This window comes from Macaca mulatta, chromosome 11 (assembly GCF_049350105.2).
Source record: "Macaca mulatta isolate MMU2019108-1 chromosome 11, T2T-MMU8v2.0, whole genome shotgun sequence".
NCBI lineage: Eukaryota > Metazoa > Chordata > Mammalia > Primates > Cercopithecidae > Macaca > Macaca mulatta.
This window is the reverse complement of record NC_133416.1, coordinates 11,444,757-11,459,233: the sequence shown is the minus strand read 5'-3', so window position 1 is coordinate 11,459,233 and position 14,477 is coordinate 11,444,757. Positions and strand designations below refer to the sequence as shown.

Below are 14,477 nucleotides of genomic sequence, written 5' to 3'. Positions count from 1 at the left end.
AGATAAAGTCAAAATTTTGATTGCAACATCCTGCATTAAGATTCAGAACTATGTAAGGTATGTTTAGCAGGTTTTCTCAGGTTAAAAAAAAATGACTTCTAAGAAATTTAAGGGTGTGTCTTTTAGACCATAACAGAAATCCTAATAATCCTATTCACAACAGCCTCACACATGGCCTAAGCTAGAGAATGGTCTTTGTTGGAGAGATTTGTAGGTGTTGCTTTTGTCTTAGGGAATAAATCTCACTGAGGTTCATAGGAAACTCATGAACTTTTAAGAGAATTGTATTAGTAGAAATATTGCCAGATTGGACTTCAAACGATAGAGACAATTCAAAATGAAAAGAGATTTTAGAGCCCTCAAACTTTATAGACAGGCAAAAGGCCGAGAACCCTTCTCAACTAACACATGTCCATTCTTGTGAAAAAGAAAGGATTGATTAGCATGTACAAGAAACCCAGACCAGCAGAGAACTACTCTGAGGAAGCAGGACTGAGCCCTGGTGAGAGAACTGGTGACATGTGCCTGGCTATGTTTCAGAATGGCTATGGACCAGTAACTCATATGTGCCTCCTGTTCTCTACCCTTTTAAGCAGGAATGTCTGTTACAGTTACCCTGTGACTCCTCCTAGCTGTGTGGTGGCAGATGACTTGTGTTTTTATTCTACAGGTCTTCAGATTGAGAGAAACTGTGCATTAGAAACTGCACTCAAGGAAGATGAACTCTAGGGACCTCAAATATACTTGGACATAATTTAGATGATAAGATCCTTGATTTCAAGCTTGAGAATGGTGCAGTATTGTAATGAGACATCAAATATTGGAAGGGACTATGCATGAGTGTATTTTGCACACAGGAGAGATGCAAATCACTGGGGCTCCAGAGGAAGATTATGGTATCTAGTTGCTGAAAATTGTTCCCCCACTGAACCATGCCTCATAGTATTCATGCCCTTGTGTAGTCTCCTCTCCTTAAATTTGGGCTTGCCCTGTGAATTGCACTAGATAAAAGGTATATGATAGAAGTGATAATGCATGACTTTCAAAGTTAGGCTAAGAGGTCTTTTAATTTCTTCCTTGGTCCCCTGCAATGCCTGTATTTCAGACACACCCTCTTGGAATCCTGTCACCATTTTGTGAGAATCTGAATCACAAGGAGAGGCCACTTGTAGGCACCTTTGTTGACATCCCCAGGTGTTGGCTAGCATTGACTGCATGTTGTATGAGGAGCTGTCTTGGACACTAGTCAAGTCGAATCTGCAAAGGACTGTAGCCCTAGTCAACATTTGACTGCAACTGTGTGAGAGACCCATGGCAAGCACTTCCCTGAATTTTAAGTTTTACTTTAAACAACTTCAGATTTTTTTTTCTTTCTTTTTTTCTTTTTTTTTTTTTCCTTTTTAGAGACAGGGTCTTGCTCTGTCACCCAGGCTAAAGGGCAGTGGTGTAATTGTAGCTCACTATAACCTCAAACTCCTGGGCTCAAGCTATCTTCCTGCCTCAGCTTTCTGCATAGCTGGGATTATAGGCATGAGCCACCACCTGTGACCCAATCCAGGTATTTTGACATTTAATGTTTTAATTATTTTTCAGTCTAAATAGTTTTATGACTTTCATTATTATTCACTTTTAATTTTAAAGTTTATATGACAAAGAGTTTCAAACAAAACAAAATTAGACAAGACAGTATTATGAATCCAGACATACAATACTATAATACTAAAATAGATCCACAATGCACATCCCCAATATCCATTAACCCATGTACAATTTTACCCTTCCCACATCCCATCCATATTACCATCTACATTCTACCACTATACCTCTCCTACCATCATTTGGAAGCAATATCCTTAAGTATTTGATTATATGTTTCTAGAAGATAAGGATTTTTTTTCAAACAAAAGCATAATATTATTGTTGTATATAAACATTTAGTAAAAATATTTCATATCATAAGTATTCAAATATTTAGCTGCCACAAATTTCTAATTGCTGATTAAATGTCATAATTTTTTTATGTTGTTTGAATAAAGATCTAATTTAGGTTCATACTTTGTGATTGATTAATATGTCTTTTAAATCTCTTTTTAACTTATAAGTTCTTTCTCTTTCTGAGATAATGTATTTATGGGAGAATTTGCAATGTTTTCCTTCATGTACAAATTTTGCAGATTACATACCCATTATATAATTTAGCATGTTCCTTTGAACTCTGTTTTCTGAAAATTAATAGATATATCTAGGTTTAAGCAGAATTAGCTTCGATTTTTTTTTTAGCATTTTTGTAACCTCACAGGTAGTATTTTATTCATTTATCAAGATCCCCTAAGTATCTATTTCACTTTTTGTAATGTTAGAAACTGTTGGTGTGCAAGCCTTAGATCCATTATTTCATTATGAGCTGCAAAATGGTGATCTTGGAGTTCAGCCTTTATGTGGGATATAAAAAGCTGCAATAAAATGTTGCTTTCACTGTAACAAGGAGAAATAAAATGGGATAATATTTCAAAACTATAACCTTTCTTGTACTCATCAGTGATCTGAGGTTGCAAGGTAACCAAGTGGAATGGATTGATTAATTCTGAAAATGTTCTATAGCATTTGACCATAAATAAAAATTGATCAAGCTTTGCCATTAACATTTGTGCATTTTATGGTATATAAATTATATCTTAATAAAAGGGAATTCCATAGCAAATCTTTTTATATGTAACTAGTTTATATAATAAAATATATATACATTTTTAATAAGAATATGAGACCTAGAAATAAACTAAATATATATATATATCCTATATATGTATATGTATCCTATACAGAAAAATCTTTAAAATACTGAAACACACATAAGGAAACTTGAAAAATGACAATTAAAAATAAATAAATACAACCTGTTCTTGGATAAGAGAACTCAACCTCGAAAAGCTGACCGTGTACCCTATGTGAATGCACACATTTGATGAGATTCCAACTTTTTTAAAAAAAAAACAAAGTTGATTCTAAATTTCATATGAGAAAATAAAGGTGTATTGAGAAAAATAAGAGCAATGATGAAGAACTATCCCTATGAGATATTAAAATATACAATTATGACAATTAAAATAACATGATATATGAATACACAGAGAGAGCAAAGAAACAGACTAGAAATTCATTAAATACCCCACAAAATGTGTGGGAATTTAGTATGGGATAAAGGCATCCTTTCAAATTAGTGTGCTATGGAGGAACTATTTAATAAAAGCTTGTGAGATTAAGTTGTATTTATGTTTCACTCCTGTGTGGAATTTCATGCTTTTTCTTAATTATCTACTGTTGTCCCTGTAAGACAATTATGTATTTCTTCACATTGTCATGTGGCTTGTGTGCCTGCCTGTGAGAAAAGTCACAGCACTCCACCATCAATCTTATAATTAAAGCATTAAAGCCAGGCTTGGTCATGTGACTTGCTTTAGCCAATAGAATGTAAGTAAAATTGACATACAACTCATTCGAGCAGAAGCATTGAGTCATTGCTTGATTCAGTTATTTCTCTTTTCCCTTTTCCAGGAGGATGGCACATTCTCATAAATAATACTTTGAGCTAGAGTTGAAACTGACTCAATAATCCCATAGACTTTTATTTTGGATAAACATAGAAATTGACCTTTCTGGTCTTAAAACTTGAAACTTACATTTGTTTTATCTGACTTCCTTCCTCAGGAAAGGAACTTTAGGCCTCTCAAAAGAAAGTATAAAAGAACTGAAACTCACCAGATCACCACATCCAGACAATGAGACATTGGATACCTCATTCATCATAATTGCTTCCTTGTCCCTCCCTAGTTCCCATTTTCTTACAAGTTGTTACATTTGTTCCCTGCTATATAAACCCCTGGTTTTAGTTGGTCAGGAAGATGGATTTGGTACTGAACTCCCATCTCCTCAGCTGCAGGACCCAATTAAAGCCTTGTTCCTTGGCAATACTTGTCTCAGTGATTGACTTTCTGTGCAGCAAGCAGCAGGACCTAGACCCGGACCCCTGGTATTTCAGTAATAGAATCTGTTGTTATTTTCATCTCTCAGTGAGAAAGCTGAGGCAGTGAGGTTAAACAATTGCCCTACAAAGGACATGAACTCAAAAGAAGACATTCATGTGGCCAACAAACATAAGAAAAAAAGTTCAACATCACTAATCATTAGAGAAATGCAAATCAAAATGACAATGAGATACCATCTCATGCCAGTCAAAATGGTGATTATTAAAAAGTCAAGAAACACCACATGCTGGTGAAGTTGCAGAGAAAAAGGATTGCTTGTACTCTGTTGGTGGGAGTATAAATTAGTTCAACCATTGTGGAATACAATGTGTGGCAGTTTCTCAAAGATCTAGAGGTGGAAATACCATTTGACCCAGCAATCCCATTACTGGGTATATACACAAAAGGATATAAATCATTCTACTATAAAGACATAAACATACATGCACATGTATGTTCATTGCAGCACTCTTCACAATAGCAAAGACATGGAATCAACCCAAATGCCCATCAATGATAGACTGTATAAAGAAAACATGGTACATATACACCATGGGATATTATGCAGCAATAAAAAGGAATGAAATCATGTCCTTTGCAGGGACATGGATGGAATTGGAAGCCATTATCCTCAGCAGACTAACGCAGGAACAGAAAACCAAAAGTCGCATGCTGTCACTTATAAGTGGGAGCTGAACAATGAGAACACAGGGACACATGATGGGGAGCAACACACATTGCCGCCTGTAAGGGAGAGTTTGGGGAGGGAGAGCATCAGGAAGAATAGCAAATGGATGTCAGGCTTAATACCTAGGTGATGGGTTGACCTGTGCAGCAAACCATTATGGCACATGTTTACCTATGTAACAAACTTGCACATTCTGCACATGTACCTCGGAATTGAAAATAAAAGTTGAAGAAAAAAAAGAAAGAAACCCTCACTGGGGGAAGGGATAGTGGAAAACAAACAAACAAACAAATAAATAAATAAGTAAATAAATAACTGCCCTAGTGACTTAGTTGGTGAGGTAGGGATGGAATCAAGATTCAAACCTAGGCAGTTTGGCTGTACTGTCTAAAATTTAACCACTGTACAATACTGCCTCTTTCCAACATATTCTCCATTTACTGCAATCATTTTTGCCTCCAGTCAAATCAATTTTTGATGCTTTTGCTTAGGATATTCTTTCTCAAGAAATATTTATGCCTTCCTAATTATTAATCAGTACTACATACTTTTGCCTTTAGCTTCTAAGTAAAATCTTCCTAGAACATTTTTTTTCTAATGTTTCTTAGAACTTTATTTAAAATTATCCTTGATTTGACTTTATATCCACATTTGGAATACAAGCAAATATGTTACACAACTGTAATCTTAATAGTATTTGAAATAATATAACTCATCATGTGAACATGCTATTAATGTCTGAAGAATGATTGACGCACCAAATGATAGTTTGACCAGAAATACGTATTTATTCAGCAAACCTTTTTAGTGTCTATTTTATAGAGACAAATAGCGCCATTCCTTCTAAGTAAATGTATAGGACAGAGAATCCAGCAAAATATACAGCCTGTATGGTCCTCAAACATTTCCAAGCTCTGTATCTATGGAGAAAAGAAAAACGTAAGAAGGTTGTAGGGTTTCCTGAGGAGCATTCAGTTGAGTGTGGGCAACAGAGTGAGTTTACGCAGGGTCAGCAAACTTTGTCTGTGAAAGGCCAGATGGTAATTATTTTAGGTTTATATGTCATGTGGTCTGCCATGACTAATCAGCACACAAAGGCAGCCATAGACAATATTAATAATAAATGTGGCTATGTGCCAATAAAGCTTCATTTACAAAATTAAGTGTAAGGCTAGATTTGGTTTGAGGGGTGTGATTAGTTGACCATTGTGTTGAAGGAAGCCCAGTTAGCTGTGAAGTGAAATGTTGCTTTTAGAGATAGCTGTCCTACAAATAAAGCTTATTGACTTTTCTGGGAGTGAATATCTGAAATTGGAGAGTCTGCTACAGAATAGGCTTGCTCGGTGTGAGGACATGCCATGTGGATTGTCTCAGATGTAGGAAAAGCACTGTAGAGAATTTAAAATGTAGGGGCTCTTGGAGAGTGGGTTAATGCCATCTAGTACTGGTCATAAGCTGTGACGTCTTACCTGTGCTGCAGGGGGCGATATACTCAGCAACCACTGACTCATCTGAAAGATACATTGGGTGAAGGAAGAAACAAAAGATCTATGAACTAGGGACTGTGGTAAATCTGTCTGGTCACTTTACTACTGGAGAAAAGCATGCCATATCAGAATTGTCAAAACTTCATGTAAATAGACCAGAATTAAACAGGATCATTAGCATATTTATATATTCTTTCCCTGAGACCAGAGATGCAGATTGAAGCCTGTTCAGACGGCATATGTTCAAATTTTAAATTCTTGGGAAGATGATCATAATTGCATTAATCTGTAGTTCTCTATTCCATGACCTCTCTGCTTCTATTCACTTTGTTTAGCTTGCTCCCTTAATTCCTTTTCTAAGATTATTGTTCCAGCTTGAAACGCTCCTCCTACTTTTATAGACCCCCAAAATGGCATTCATCCTCTAGGATCCAAATCAGATCTTTCTTCCTGTTTGTTCTTCATGAGCACCAGCCTTCTGTGCTGTTTTTGCCTCTCAAACTTATTGCTTAGCTCACTAACACTCATTTGTCATAAATAGTCTTTCCTTGTTATATAATCTTTTCATCTGTATTATGTTACCTATGTCTCTAAACGACTTGAAGGCAATGACTATATATTATCATTCTTTTTAAATTCTTCAGTTTCTGACTCAAAAAACACTAATTGATAAATTTGTTCAGTAAATGTTTTTTGTTTTGTTTTGTTTTTTCTTTTTTTTTGAGACGGAGTCTCGCACTGTCACCCGGGCTGAAGTGCAATGGCGGGATCTCGGCTCACTGCAACCTCTGTCTCCCGGGCTTACACAATTCTCCTGCCTCAGCCTCCAAAGTAGCTGGGATTACAGGGCGTACACCACTACACCAGACTAATTTTTTGTATTTTTAGTAGAGATGGGGTTTCACTATGTTGGCCAGACTGTAGTAAGTCGTTTTCATAGTATACATCTTGGAGGAAAGAAACAAAAGATTAATATTGACTAACTGGGCTAAGAACAGGATCAACTGTCACAACAGGATCCATTTCTTGGCTCTGGTTAAGATTAATTGCTTCATTTTTCTCTCACTCACCTGTCTCATAGTAATCGTAGACTTTAACAATTGCTGGCTTCAAGTCTCTTACTGGGATGTCTTGCAGAACCATGAAGGAAAAACTTAGTGTCTGATTTGTCACCTAAAAGGAAAAGTGGGAGTAATCAATAACCTAGAAAGCCTCCTTTCTCTCATGAGCAAAACATATTCTTATTGTTCTTTGACTCTTTTTTGCCAGTGTCTTTAAGTGAGCAGACAGTTGTGGATGTCAAGACGGGTTTTAGAATGCATCCTGGGGAACTCTATTTACAGTCAACAAATTTTCACAGATTTTCTTCTAAACAATTGAGACAACCCTATTATTTTGTAGTCCCTCGGTATGAGATTAAATCTTTGGGCCCATGTGAATGTGTTCTAAGCTGGAGAAACATGGTTTCATACAACCTGTAATTAAAACCACAAAGTATTCTTTCTGTTTGGATACATAAAACATTTTCTTTGTTTTATGGTCTTATTTGAAAATATCCATAAAATCCACATTTTATTTTATGGTGACATTTTAGAATGTTAATATTATCACTAGTCAACCACTGGGATCATATTTATTCATTTTGTGGAGGTGGTCTTTAACATAACAGGCATGCATGATAAACCTTTAGTCCTATTGATTTATCACTTCAAATTTAATATTTATTCATATTGTTGGGGAGTGGGGTCTTTAAAACAAAAGGAATACATGGTACGCCTTTTGTTCTATTGATTTTATACTTTAAATTTCATGGAAATATTCATATTCCAATTTTAACATAATTGAAAATAGAACAGAACACTACATGGAGTTTAAAGGAGATTTCCCCTCTTACTCTTCTCGGAATAGAGAAACTTTCTGGAAGGTCATTGCTAATGATTGTTTTCCTTATATTACTGACTATTTACTATTCTAGGAGAGAGACTCACTTAGAAAGATGACCTATATGTAGTCTCAGCCAGGATGTCAGAGCCCTCACCTGTTCCACGTAAATGAGGACATGGTTGTTGCTCACTTCTGTCCGGCTCACGGAGCTAGATCTTTCAAGCTGGAGAGAATTGGAAAACTCAGAAAGTTAGAGAACAGATGTGAGAATTCTGTGAAATCTAGAGCAGATTGTAATAAGGGACAAATGGTCGTTCTCTGAAGAGAAGAAAGCTAATTGTTTTCAGGTCCAGAGTTCCACTATTCTTCAATATCCAAGTAACACATTAGATCCTCTGGCATCTTTGATAAGTTTAGTTCACGTTGGTTTTTTCCCTTCCCCAACTTTTAGTGCATGTCAGTCAGTTTGGGATTTAAACCGTATCCTATCTTTCTTGGGTGGTTTTATTGTTTTGTGCTCATGTGCTTTAAATTCCTAACTAACCTATGAGTGGCCTAAGGGTGGGGACTCCTTGTGCATTTCTCTGGTATCATATATGTCCCTTAGCTTAGGGCCAAATAAATAGTTCATTTACTTCCTGGGTTTGGGGAAAATATTTTTTTTCGAGGCAGGATAATGTTGACATGGTTTTGATACTGGTGTGGTCTTAGTTTGGAGATACAGAACATACTTTTGTGTGAGGTCTATTAGGATTAAAATACACCTACCATTTTTACTGTTGGTTTCAGGGGAATAAAACCAGATACCATCTTTACATCAACAATCACCATATTGGAAGCAGGACGGTTTCCTGTGTAACTGTAGTGTCAAGGAAAAAAGAAGTTAGGGTTTTATGTGTAAAAGAAAGCCAAATTTCTGCTTCCAAGAGTCACCTTAAGCCTGTCTGTCTTCAATACGTTGTCCCAGCAATATTCTACAAAGGTCAGTGTTCCCTGGACATGTGCAACATTGACATTGGACACATGAATATACATCAGATCTGCCACTTGCTAAAATTACAGATGTTTAAGCATCACCCCAAAACTATCAAATCGAAATCTTTGGTAGTGAATCTTGCTAACTGGCATTTTAAACATGGTTTTTGCACACCTCATGTATATGGTTCATTCGTGATTTAGTATATATTACTTTTATATTTTTAGTAGAGAAAGGATCACATCATAATGATAAAAGGTTAAATTCATTTATAGATATATCAATTCCAAATTATATTAATCTAATAACATAGCTTCCTAATGCACTATTAATTTCTGGTAATTCCACGTTACTTTGGGGCCAAAGATCAGGTGATGAGGTCAGAATGTCTTACCTGATGGTCAGTGAGATCTGGAAGCTGGTGTGGGCTTTGTGTCCATCACAAGTTTGGGGCACAGTCTGCACTTTTAAAGCAAATGGGGAGTCCTCTTTCTCTGGAAGAATATTGTATTTCATGGATGTCTGTGAAACAGCAAAGACACTATCAGTTTCTCTCTATTTCTGGGACCCCTCACTTCCTCATTATTTAATGTCTCCGGAGGTGCCCTTTACTTTCTCAGGAAGGAAGGAACAGAGTTTCCATTTCCATTGGCAAGTTTAAAGTGGACTCTCACCCATATAACCTTGGAGCCTCACCTGAAGATACACACATCTTTCTCCAGTTACTGTTATAACGTATTCTCCAGGGAGCTCTGGCAATGAGATCTGCTGCAATAACAGGAGGTTGCTGTTGTCTACTTGGAAATTTGTGGAAAAGGTCCGTGAATCCTGAATGGTGACTCGTGCAGTTTTCTCAGTTCTGGTGAAAGTGGCTGCTCCATACCTGGACAGGGCATGGAGAGCCACCACTGTGTCCTGGAAGAGATGAGAGGACAACCGCCCCAAAGAGTAAATTTTTGGTGTCTGGGGTTTTCCTCCAAAGTCTGTGTTAACCTGCCATGAGGGAAGCTGACTTTTTACCCCTAAAGTAGATCTTCACTAACTGCCTTTCCTTTTTCTCTGCCTTTCAGGCATTATCAAAATCATGCTGCAGTTTCTCCAAATGAAATAAAAGGCTAATAATGTTTATTAATTTCACAATTTATTTTCATTGATAGTCCTTTTGGATATGTCCTTCAAAGAATAGGTCTAAAACTAAGAAGTTAAGACAAAAATAGTGACCATTTTTAAGTAGATGATTGATGACCAGTTAGATGGAAGAGGGATACTGTACATAAAAATGGTACGAGACAAGTTGCGCTTTCTTGAGTTTCTTTTTACCTTCATCTAGTTTGTTTTTATTTCCCCTACCTAATCTCTCTGAAAAACAAAAGTTTCACTATGTAGATCCTAACTGTTGAAAGAAGACAAGTAAGAGGGAAAAGCCAGACACTCTGGATGTTTAATACAATCATTTATACTCTCGATAAAATATTTTTAGAATTATGCTAGAAAAATAAATTTTCAAGAGCTTCAGCTTAAAAAAGATCAACTTAAAGAGAAAGTAAGAAGAGCACTCTCAGGGAAGGTAGAAAGGAGTGAAGAGGCTGAGTTCCTTGGAGTAGTTGAAATGGAACTTCTCATTCTGAAAAGATCAAAGTGGATTCTACTTAGTCACTGTGCTTTTAATTACACAATTTTGGGGGGATACATCTTAGAGGATTTCTTGTTAGATTCTGAAGATGTCTGGAACATTGATTCCCAACTGGAGGAAATTTTTTCTTGTTTCAACTGGAAGTGGGGTGCTGCTGGCATCTGATGGGGAGGGGCCAGGGATGCTATTGAACATTTTATAAGGCTGAGGATAGCTCCTTTTACAACAATGATGTGGCTCCGAATGTCAATAGTGTCGATGCTGAAAAACTCTGGTCTAGAATGTGTCCAATGACCATAGCACGGCTTTAGAGGGTAAAGATGCTCCTCGTAAGTCTCCATGTTGCTAACATATTAACATAGGGCTTAGTGAAAATGGTTGTGGAGGATGTCTTAAGTCTTTCCTTTAAATTCCCATGGTCCTCAAATATTCCTAGATACTTATTCTATGATTTAATAATTGCCTTCTCTTTTCTATTAACTGCTCTACTTTTAAGCCTCCCAATTGCCAAGTGAACTTGGAGCAGAAGAGTCTTTGGGAACCACTGACCTGGGTGGAGGAGAAACCGCCCTGAGAGTTCTGCTGCTTCATGATCCACTTCACAATGTTAGTTGCAGAGGTCAGGTCCCCTGAGGTGGGGGCTGGCTGGGCCGTGAGATAAGCGAGGAGCACATAGGATGTCATCTCCACCTCAGCAGAGGGAGCCTGGGGTTGGTAAAAATGCCCCACTGGTGCCTTGGGTTTCTGAGGTCTCTCCCAATGGACGAGGTTGTCTTAAGGGTAAGAAAAAGGAGATAATTGCAACTCATAAATAAGTAATTATAACTGGTAAATAAGAGAATGCACATTCATAATACATGGAGCTGAAAATAATACAGGAGAAGCAAGTTCTTCTCTGTCATAAACTCCTAAAACTCACTAACTCACACTTTTATGCTGAACTTCGTCCTGTGGGATGACGGTAGGGTAGGTTGATGGAGGAAGCAGCATAGAGCGTACTCACCAATCTCTCAAATGTTATTTTAGTTGGACTGATGGAAGGGAAAAGTGGTAGACAGAGTTCTTTCATTGTTTGTGATATTTCCTGAGAATTGCAGTATAGACTAGAATATAAAACCTAAAATGACTTCTGTGATGCTCTCTCTGGCAAATAGAGATAAAAATACTTTGAAAATGTTACTGAGTTTTCTTTCTTTTTGTTGTATCTCTTTTCTTTCTTTTTTTTTTTCTCCTCAACCACATCGGTCCCTTTTTGTTCTTTCGGTAACCTCTTCCAGAGTTAACTACTTCCATTGTAGGTGATGAAATGTATAAGGCCCCACTTCAAATGTTGGCACTGCTATAAGCATGTTCTTTCCCGTTAATTCAACTCAGAATTAAAACTTTTGATTCTTGTTGTTTTTGTACTCCAGCCTCAGATATAGTTTCCACTGTAGAAGTTATCTCATGGCAGTCGTATTCTTTCTAATAGTGGTCTACAACCAGACTCTAGTTTCTCCAAGAACACTACAAGACAGATTGAATTTAAATATGTACTAAACTATATAACACTCTTTCAAACGAGTTTGAATGCATTTTATTTTTAGACAATCTTTATGACATTTTTTCCTTAAAAACAATGCCTCTGCTCCAAATAAATCATGGTCAAAACAAATGAAGATCTCAAGATGACATCAGTTCCACTTGTTTAAGTCCTGGTGTTGTGTGGATGACAAGCAGAAGCCAGTTATGATGACAGGTGATACATCCAAAGTAACTGCCAAATTTGTTAACATTTTTCCATTTCTAAACCATTGAAAATCATCTATGGAGTCACACCACCCTCACGGTAGTCCAGCAGAGGCACCATGCTATATGAGTTACTGTTTTCACTAATAAAGAACTGGTAGATTTTATTGCTTCTTGACCTTTTGGCTAAAATCAAGTGAAGAATTGGTAGTTTTTGAGATTAGCAAGAGTGTGCTTGATTTGTTCTGTAGCTCCTGTCATAAAAGGTTTAACTCCTTCTGGTCTCTGTTCTTTAAGTTTGTCTTTGATTTTATGTCAGCTTTGATGTTCTTCTTGTAGGCTTCTTTTGTGAAGTTGGTTCCTGCATGTGATTGTTCTTGACAATATCAACACTGGTGATTACTCTGCTTCCAGTACCTTCGCCTTGGGAAACCTCAGTGAAGGCATTTCCACCAATAAGCGAGTCATCAATGTCACCCTCTGTCCTACTGACCATCTTCCCCTCCACCTCCAGGCACAGTCCTTCCTCCATCTCTGGATCTTGTAAATGTCAGAGAACATGTCAGCGTGGCTGATGAGATCCTGGTAGATAATTACGATGGTAGCTGAAAGGAGACTACAGCAGTGCTAGCTTAGCAGGAGCCTGGAGCATGAAGTGAGCGAGCATGGTGCAGCCAGGACGGCGTTGGGTGGGGGGTTTAGGGGGTATGCAAGAGCTGTTGTACTTCTTTTCATTCAAGTAAGTAGGCAGAAATCATGAGAAAATGAATATATTTGTCTATTATATTGGTTTTAGCAAGTAGAAATAAAATTCCACATTTTATCAGCAGCATTACGTCTATTATGTTCCGTTCTGTATAACATATGCAATCCCAGAGAAGATAGTTTTATAAGAGGTGCTCTGATCTCACAAGGCATGACTTGGCTAAAGAATTACAGATGAAACTTGTGGATTTCAGCAGGAATATATTTCTCCTCTTTTTGTAGAAGCAGTGTAAATGGAAATGGAAATTTGGTACCATTTGCTGTTTGCTTTCACCTTTTTTTGCACACTTAAAAAAAACTTTTATTATTTATTTATTTATTTATTTTAAAATTTAATTTAATTTAATTTTAAGTTCTGTGGTACATGTGCAGGATGTGCATGTTTGTTACATAGGTGTGCCATGGTGGTTTGCTGCACCTCTCAACCATCACCTAGTTATTAGGTCCTGCATGCATTAGTTATTTATCCTCTCTGTTCTCCCTCTCTGCACCTCCCAGACAGGCCCCAGTGTGTGTTGTCCCCCTCCCTGTGTCTATGTGTTCTCATTGTTCAGCTCCCACTTATAAGAGCTCTCACCTTCTTTCACAGCTTCCTTATCAAGTGAGTTCAGTATTTCTCTACTCTGATCTTGGTTTCCCACTAGGGAAAAAGCATAGGCCAGCAATGCCTTGGTGTAGACATGGCTCCCATGGGTCCCCTCCTTTGCTACATTCCAGGCTGACTCCAGGCAGAATAGGGCATTGCGAACAATAGAGTGCTGTAAAGGCAAAAAGGTGGTTGTGTCAAACTAGGGTGAATAGAGGGTCTGCAAGTCGAGAGCTGGATATTGACAGTCAGATGTTATTAATGGATTTCAGACAGATAGGCAGACAGCTAGATATTCATCAAATTTAAATAGAAAAATATTTCGATCTCTTCATTTTATAGTTCAATTCTAAGGAATAAGACTAGAGAACCTGTTTTTAGGATTGGCTTTGATACATAGTCTAAGGGTATTACTGGACAAGTGTAAATCCCTCTGAATGCATCAACCAAAGAGCTTATCCGTCTGAGAAATGCCTCATCATTGAACCAAAAGAGACTTGAGACTCAGCCCTTAGCAGGGTGGCATTCCAGACAGCAGGTCTACAGTTTTCATGGCAGGGAATCAGATTAAGCTGGTACCTACAGTGACTGGGAGAGGAATTTCCAGAAGGGCAATAGTAACATAGGCGGAGAGGGTCACTTCATCTTCTACACCTCCCTGTGAATACAACATTGATTTGATTAATTCCAATGCCAAGTGTTAGTATA

General features: G+C 37.4%; 1 protein-coding gene and 1 pseudogene across 6 annotated transcripts in view; both read right to left on the bottom strand.

Annotated features, from left to right (window-relative positions):
* Positions 1-5,478: 5,478 nt before the first annotated feature.
* The window catches only part of LOC100430319 (pregnancy zone protein), a 59,132-nt gene continuing 50,133 nt past the window's right edge, over positions 5,479-14,477 (bottom strand). For 4 of the 6 annotated variants that reach the window (XM_015151039.3, XM_015151040.3, XM_077953591.1 and 1 more), the window contains 10 exons: positions 14,353-14,427; positions 13,761-13,941; positions 11,240-11,463; positions 9,754-9,972; positions 9,452-9,579; positions 8,850-8,940; positions 8,236-8,304; positions 7,268-7,370; positions 6,180-6,221; positions 5,479-5,630 (listed from right to left, as the gene is read on the bottom strand). In XM_015151039.3, coding sequence (XP_015006525.3) covers positions 5,608-5,630; positions 6,180-6,221; positions 7,268-7,370; positions 8,236-8,304; positions 8,850-8,940; positions 9,452-9,579; positions 9,754-9,972; positions 11,240-11,463; positions 13,761-13,941; positions 14,353-14,427 — 1,155 coding nt within the window. In that variant the 3' untranslated portion in view covers positions 5,479-5,607. The remainder of the gene's footprint in view (positions 5,631-6,179; positions 6,222-7,267; positions 7,371-8,235; positions 8,305-8,849; positions 8,941-9,451; positions 9,580-9,753; positions 9,973-11,239; positions 11,464-13,760; positions 13,942-14,352; positions 14,428-14,477) is intronic. The other 2 variants (XR_013400887.1, XR_013400888.1) reach the window with 1 other exon arrangement.
* Positions 12,503-13,440, bottom strand: LOC100427891 (TPT1-like protein pseudogene; annotated as a pseudogene).